Below are 8,312 nucleotides of genomic sequence, written 5' to 3' on the forward strand. Positions count from 1 at the left end.
CCCACGTATAAAACCGTATGTGAGTACTTAACATTAAAAACACTTCTAGTAAAAGATCATTACCTTTTTGTTGTGTATCATTTTCATTTCTCTGAGCGCCACCTCTTCAGCGTGACGTCTCTCGGCCTCCTCCTTGATTTTCATCTGGGCTATTCTACGCGACTGCCGCACAGGAGTATCAGACTCCTCAGACTCAACTTTCGCTTTTGCTTTATCTTTGATTACTTTTTTGGATTTCTTCTTAAGATTCTTTTTTGATTTTCTTCCAACTGCAAGTATTATATAAAATGTCCAGTTATTGCATAGCTTTCATCGCGGGCTCTGACCGCGGCGACCGAATCAAGAAATTCCGTAACGAAAATAAACCTAATATCCCACCACTCCGATCGTCATAGCAGTGCGACGTTGAAAGCCGTGCATAGTCTACCGTTGTTTCAGTTCGACAGACTTCGACACGGTGCGTGCAACTATACTTATTTTTATCTCTTTTAAACAGAATCCTAGGTGAGACAGCAAATAAAATAAATAAATAATTATAATTGGATAAGTTGATAAATGACCAATATTGTTTTGATCCTCTGACTTTTTTGTAACATGAGAAATTTGACTGTTTACTCTGGTGAAGTTGTAAATAAGCTCATTATTAAATATATACTATAGAACCAACAATTAATAAAAAAATGCAGATACCTAAATTCTGTAAAGTTTCATCTTCTGATTCACTTGAAGATTTTGCCATCAGCTTAGCTTCCACTTTTTTCCTAAAAAAAATTTAAATGTTTAGCCTACTTCAAAGTTGTTTTTGAAGATAAATAAATGCTTAACTCTAAAAAAATCAAATAGCTTAAGATTTTCGATAAAAATAGATTACCTGGGAGATGTTAAAACCTTCTTGGTTTTCATTTTTAATCTTTTACCTCCTTGAATTGGTTCTTCCTCTTCACTTTCACTCTGAGATTCATTAGTCTTATCACCTGTTGTATTTAACAAACTCCTTTTTAAAGCTCTGCTTTGTTTTTTTACAATACTCTTATCTTTATTTGATTCATCACTCTTTCTTAAAATCTTTTTAGATTTTGCTTTTCCTTTCCGTGCTTTGATCTTTTTTCTCTTAGCAATTTCTTGATCATCCGAATTTACTTCCATATTGTCATTGGCTTCACTTTTTTCATTTTTAGCTTCATCACTTTCATCATTATTTTCTTTTTTATCTTCAGTGCTTTCAACTTCTTTTGAATTTGATACAACCTCAGTAGAATCTTCTAACGATTCTAGCTTTAACTTTTTAGTTGGAAGGTCGTCTTCAACTTTTTGTTCTTTATCGGAAGACATCTCAACATCATTTTCCGTATTTTCCTGATCACAATGGTCATTTTCGGAAGATAAACTACTTTTCCTTTTTTCTATAATACTGGTTTTGCTATTTTGACAGTTCTCATTTTCAGAGACTGAGTTTATTGCACTATCTTCTTTTTTGTTTTTCTGCAAAACACTCTTTTTTTTAACTTTACTCCTAATCCTAAGTTTTTTCCTTCTTTTATTAGTAAGTACATTTTTACTATCTTTAATACTTTTGTCTGTAACACTACTATCTCTTTTATCACTTTCTTCATTCAAATTAGAACCATTAGCTTTATCACAATCCCTTACACAATGCTTTTTAGGATCTGATTTTGGTGTTTCTGTACTATCTTCTAATTGTTTTTTTAATGATCGCTTATTTACAACACTACTTCTAAGTTTTATATTTTTTACTTTCTTATTACTAGAGTTACTAGAGTTAGATAAATTGTGATTTTGACCGTTGCATTCTTCCACAGGAGTTTCTTCTTTATTGTCATGTTCAGTTTTTTCTATTGCATCAGGGTTTCCTGTATCATTGTCTGCACCCCAACCATCTCCAAAAACATAAAAAACTGGTTCTTCTATCTCTTCCCCAAAAAAATATGAACTTTCACAATCTGCACCATTGCCTTCACCCGTCACAACCATAACAGGCTCTTCAATAGCTTCACTCACAAACTCATCTTCAGTTTTTTCTGCAGGCTTAGTTTCTGCATCTGGTTGGTCTGCAGGCTTAGTTTCTTCATCTGCGTGGTCAGCAGACTTTGCTTCTTCATCTGAATCTGAAGATTTTTTTTCAGGAGCAACAGGTTTACTAGTACTATCTTCACCACTAATATCACTAGCTTCCACATTTGTTAATTTATCCTTATTATTTTTATTTTCACTTAAACTAAAACTTTCTTCTGTGCCTTTATCTTCCTGTTTAGGCTCCTCCTGGTGTTCCTCTTTTATTTCTTCTTTCAAATCTATTGTATCACTCTTTTTCTCTTCACACTCTTCAATTTTTTCCTGTTGTTTCTGATTATCACTTTCATGGTCGGATTCTGATTCCGGACTTAAAAACTCTTCATTTTCTTCTTCGCCTGCAGTTTCTTTAATAGGGTTATCATCCTGAAAGAAACTAAAATGAGTATATCTTTCTATAAATAATAGCAAGAATTAATATGCCATTTTACTTACTTCTGTAGTTTGAGGTACATCTGCACTGTTAGAATCTTCATTATTAGATACAGCCGAAGCTGTTATTTCTTCTCCACTCTTCAACTGATTTATAACTTTTACCAGCTCTTCACGATTACTGTAAATAGTAATCAACAATAGAAATACAATGTATGTCTACCTGCAACCATATGGTAGCAAAACACCATAATTTACAAAATATAAGGCTGCTAGGGCCAATAGACATTAATAACATACCATGCTATCAATTGCCATGTCTCCTCATCTTGGTCTTCCTTGTATAGGCATAAGTTAGCCTCATGATCAACTTGTAACCAATAAACACATCCATTCTTGTCTCGCCCAACAGGACTTAATCTGAGCTCCTTACATGATATTGCATTGACAGCACTTTTAAACTTTGGGTGGCAGGTGAATTGGTATTCTAACAATAGCTAGAAATATTATCATAAATTTTTATCAATATTAAACTATACAAACAAGAGAAACAATATATTGTGGTACGTAAAAGGTGCCCCACTTACTTTTAATACGGTTAATTTAACTTGAGTGCTAGCTTTCTTATACGAAAATCTCTCGATTTCCCACGCCTCCTGATGATGTGCTTGCTGGTGACAAAACTTTATCAGACACCTTTCCCATCGATTATTTTGAACGGACTTCAACGCTCGCCGCAATAATCGTACGTGTAACTCTTTCAGCGGATCCAACACTAGAAACACAAAGTGCTCGTAATTATTTTGCTACGTATTTTTATAGTTTGTTTATCATACTTGACATGCTACCGTTACTTTACCTTCTTGGGTGTTCTCGATTAGTTCCTGGAGTTTAGTTATAGTGGGTACATCTAAGCTGTATAATTCACCAAAAACTTTCAAGAACGAGTAAATAACAGCGAAATTAGGATCATTCGTACAAGAAATTTCTCCATCAGACGCCATCGCCGTCAATTATAATACTTTTATACATAACATAGCTTAACGATTTTCACTACCGGTATATAGTATTCTCAATAATAGCTTTTGAATTCATAAAAAACATGTACATGATTCACGAAAATATCATCTTTGAACAATCACTGAAAGCTTCTTTCCATTTAGAAAATAAAATAAAACTTAAATGACAGCCATCGCCAAATCATAGACAATTATTCTTTTTTCTGTTTTCATACCATCAGAGGCGGCATAAGGTGTACCGTGTAGGTAGGCAATGTGGGCAACCGCTGGCCGCCCACGAAGGGCAAGGCCTCGCGAGCCCTGAGCCTTCGCGGTCTAAGAGACCTCACGCCCCTTGGACCACGAGTTTTTTTAGGATTTGGAAAGAAAGAAACGAAAAGAGTTTTGATACTCAAAAATATTCATACATAAAGTTTTCCACATAAAATTTAGGTCTTGCCCGGTACCCCGCCACTGCATACAATACACGACTCTTGAAACATGCCGTCATCGCCCATGCATCGGTTTAGACCAGTGGTCCCCAACCTTTTTTCATGCGGGCCACAAACATGTCTTGGTCTTGGTGTCGCGGGCCGCAACAAAAAAATTTTAGGGTTAAAAAATAGCATTCTTCAAAATTAACGATTTAAAAGTGGAAAAAATTTAACGACTATCACTTAGACTAGTTTACGTTATTTTGCCGGTGGGCGTCAATTTCTCGTTTGTTTAATATCACGCGGGCCACAAAATATAAAATCCTGGCGGGCCGCGGGCTGGGGATAGCGGGTCTAGACTCTAGAGTCTAGAGTGTAGGAACTGGCCAGTGGCTTAGGTACGACTTACGAGACACGAGTACCGTTTTCCGAATTTCGTCTTATAAATAAATATAGTAAATAAAAATATATAATAAATAATAAAACTGTAGTATAATATAGGTACGCGCACAGTTTGTCGGCGCGTGCCAGGGCGGATCGGGGCTCAGCACACTACTGCCGGGCCGGGTCACATCGCATTGACGGATTTTGAGTACTTTGGATAGCTCCAGTATGACCACTCTTAAATCACTCGTGAGTCGTGACTCGATATATCAAAAACGTTGGTATATTCTACTAAAATCTACTAGACCGTGTTTTAGCTTCTACCGAAAATCTACCTTTATTAATCAACGAGCTTTCGCCCGCAGCTTCGCTCACGTTAGCGAGTATTATTATATACAAACTTTCATCCCCTATTTTGACCCCTTGGGGGTAGAATTGATCAAAATCCTTTCTTAGCGGATACTTACGTCATAACATCGACCTACATGCCAAATTTCAGCCCAATCCGTCCAGTGGTTTTGGCTGTGCGTTGATAGATCACCATGTCAGTCAGTCCTACATACATACACATAATATATAGATGTATTCTACGTGGTTGAAACTAAAATAAAACTAAAATGTTTATATGGACTGTCTTAATTATGCATTTTAAATTTTTATATTATTTGTTATTTATTATCGAGCTTCTATAAAAATTTACAAAAAAATTGTACTAAATCGTCATTTATTTGACCTCAAATCTACCACAAAGTGGAAATCTATGTGAAGTGTGGTCACACTGTTGCCGGGGCGCAGCGGGTTTGTCGGGCCTTGCCGGGCCTTGTTGCATTGATGGAAATCCGCTGGGCCCCGACACAGTGTGCGATACGCGCATCCGCTTCCATACAAATTGTATGGAGGCGAATTTTTGTGATGAGCCCCGGCACGGCCCGTCTCAATGTGCTCATTCCTTATAGCCCGTCAAAAAAGTCACGACATTAATAGAGTCGCCACTTGTTTCCGGTGTGGCCTCTTATGGCCACACTGTATCCAGTCACTATAAAAGATTTTGATACTTTATATTAAATACAGTTTAAAAAACACGTTGTAAATATTATTATGATTTATATATATTGTGTAGTTAAGAAAATTTGAAATAATAATGATGTAGTTATAGTGTGTGTTTAATTTACGACATTACAAGAAACAATCGAATCTATGTAAAGTATTATAATCTTTGTATATGTCATAGTCTGTCTCTGTCAAGAAAGTCGATTAGACTCGATTAAACGGTTGAACCGATGTGGCTAATTTTAGTCTTAAAATATTCCTGGAAGTCCAGGGAAGGTTTATAAGTGACAAGAAGTTCACCGGGACATCTAGTCACTAGTGTTACATATTATGAATTTATAACACCTGTTATTATTTAAGTACCCTCTCTCAGCCCCGGATCTAGGGGGGGGGGGGCAAGCCGGGGCCTATGCCCCAGGTGGCAAATTCAGGGGGCGGCCAAATTCACACTACACGGACCAATGGACAACTCATCATTTATTTAACTTTGACCACGTAATAAATAATAGCACAAGTACAGCAATTTCATAGCCACATCAACTTGACCGATACCCTGAGCGCGAAGTGAGACGTGCTGCACGAACATTTATTATTCGCGAGGCGCGTAGGCATAGTTCAAAATACGCGCCCGGCTCCCGCTCGCTTTTAAACCCTACCCTGTTAAATATTATATATCCTACATATTGATAGTTGAAATTATATGGATGATAAAGGTGAAAATAAACATAAGTAGGTAGGCGGGGCGGCATTTTTCAGCTTTTGCCCCGCCTAAAAAAAAATTGAAGATCCGGGGCTGCCCTCTCTCTGTGAGCTGCAGAGCTACTTTGATGACCAGTGAGAGCTGAGAAAAGCTCACTCCTTTTTTATTAAGTAACTACTTATTTAAAAAATATTTAAGAAAATACAAAAAAATAAATAAATGAAAAACAGGGCTTTGTTATTTTAATAAAATATGATCATCCAAATAATATTCTACAATGCAGCCGGAAACAGAATCATCGCCACTTTCTAGGTCCATGTAGTTACAGCAGTAGTGTCACAGTGAAGAGGCACTTTCATCTTCAATAATCAGCTCTTTAATATCCTAATAAAGGGCTAATTCCGACTTCTTGTATTTATTTTGTGTTTTTTTTTTCGAAATTATAGCATAAATTCTCCCAGTAATTTCGATTATTTCGTTAAACGCTTTTATTCTGCTACCTGTAAACATAAAACGTAATAATTATAATATTATATTACGCTGCATCATGCAACTATGGGATTCTAATCAATGGTGCTCGCCTTAACCACTTAAGATTTGCCGATGACATTGTTTGCCGATGACATTTTTGAAGAAGATCCTAAGATATTAGAACACATGATAAAAGACATAGCAGAAAGAAGCAGAGAAGTAGGTCTAGAAATAAACACAGACAAAACCAAGCTAATGACCAACTCGACAGAAGTCCACATAGAGGCATATGGAACTAAACTTGATTATGTAAAAGAATATGTATACTTAGGACAAATTATATCCCCAGAAGACCCTATGTCCAAGGAAATAAACAAAAGAATAGCCTGCGGTTGGAATAAATACTGGTCGTTGAAAGAAATTATGAAGAACCAAGACCTAGGCATGCACATCAAGAGAAAAACTTTCAACACGTGTATTCTCCCCTGTATGACATACGGGTGTGAGACATGGGCACTAACGAACAAACACAGAGAGTTACTAGCCAAAACTGAAAGAGCAATGGAAAGAAGCATGTTGGGAATCAGGCTTAGCGATAGAATCCAAAGTTCAGAAATAAGAAAAAAGACAAAAGTAACAGACATAATATCACGCATTATTATTATTATTATTATTATCAGCCTACAGTGTCCCACTGCTGGGCAAAGGCCTCCCCTCTCTCTTTCCAAAGTTCACGATCCTGTGAAGTTGTACGCATAGATCATTTAAAATGGATTTGGACCGGGCACATGTTGCGTTGCAAAATTATTTAAGTGGAGTAAGCGAGTAACCTTATGGTATCCAAGAGGAGACACCAGAAGACAGGGACGTCCGAAGACAAGATGGAGTGACGATATCCGCTTAACTCTAGGACCATACTGCACCAGAGGAGCGGATGACCGAGCTCATTGGAGAGAGCTGGAGGAGGCCTTTGCCAAGAGGCACACCGAAATGCGAGACATAATCTAACTTAAGAAAGTTACTAATCTAACCAAAATGTAAAACATACATTTCGAAATAAAAAGGGCTTATATACGCTGCATCAAAGTGTTAAAGGAGTTAAGCACAATGCACATACACTGTGACACGAGAATTTTATATACATTTAGATATATAATTACGCAAAGCACCTAAGTCAAAGTATCAATCATTGTTAGGCGCGTTATATGATAGATTTCTTTGACAGTTCATTGTTTACGTAAACATAAGGTTTATGTAAAATTGTTGTTTTAATATACCACTTAATACTTACTCAGGCTACTTGAAATTGAATTATACAATGAAACTATCAAATAAAATTTATAAAACAAACGCTTATTTACCTGCTACTATGGTGATTGAGCGATCAGAATCGGAAATGTGGACGCGAGAATTTCAGTGATATTTTCGCATTTTACTATTTTTCTTCAATGAAAATCTTCAAAATTTCAGCACTATGACACGTATTTCACTTTAATTATTAATATTAATCACAGTAACATGTAGTTTTCACATTGTAAAACAAAATTTAAGCAAATTGAAAATCTTTGTTTTGTAAATTTTATGTCATAGAGTATTGTTACAACAAAGGGACAAATGTCAAAAGAGTGTTGCTATTGTTAAAAAAAAGTTTCGCCTCCTAGACATTCTTGACGCACTATATATCTGTACAGGAGTCAGGACTATAAAGTACCTTTAAAATTATAATAACATTTTTGCGTCTGGCAACACTGACTTTTCAAAGACAAAAATGAAAGATCTCTTTTTTTTATAGAAAAGTAGGTATAAAAAAGT

The 8,312-nt window shown here is 36.1% G+C and overlaps 1 protein-coding gene across 2 annotated transcripts in view; it reads right to left on the bottom strand.

Annotated features, from left to right (window-relative positions):
- LOC121734976 overlaps window positions 1–3,638 on the bottom strand; it is a 31,738-nt gene extending 28,100 nt beyond the window's left edge. For both annotated transcript variants that reach the window (XM_042125654.1, XM_042125646.1), the window contains exons 1-7: window positions 3,323–3,638; window positions 3,051–3,238; window positions 2,764–2,960; window positions 2,527–2,644; window positions 872–2,457; window positions 691–761; window positions 64–269 (exon numbers count right to left, since the gene is read on the bottom strand). In XM_042125654.1, coding sequence (XP_041981588.1) covers window positions 64–269; window positions 691–761; window positions 872–2,457; window positions 2,527–2,644; window positions 2,764–2,960; window positions 3,051–3,238; window positions 3,323–3,467 — 2,511 coding nt within the window. In that variant the 5' untranslated portion in view covers window positions 3,468–3,638. The remainder of the gene's footprint in view (window positions 1–63; window positions 270–690; window positions 762–871; window positions 2,458–2,526; window positions 2,645–2,763; window positions 2,961–3,050; window positions 3,239–3,322) is intronic.
- Window positions 3,639–8,312: the final 4,674 nt, after the last annotated feature.

This window comes from Aricia agestis, chromosome 2, assembly GCF_905147365.1.
Source record: "Aricia agestis chromosome 2, ilAriAges1.1, whole genome shotgun sequence".
In the NCBI taxonomy this organism is placed as follows: domain Eukaryota; kingdom Metazoa; phylum Arthropoda; class Insecta; order Lepidoptera; family Lycaenidae; genus Aricia; species Aricia agestis.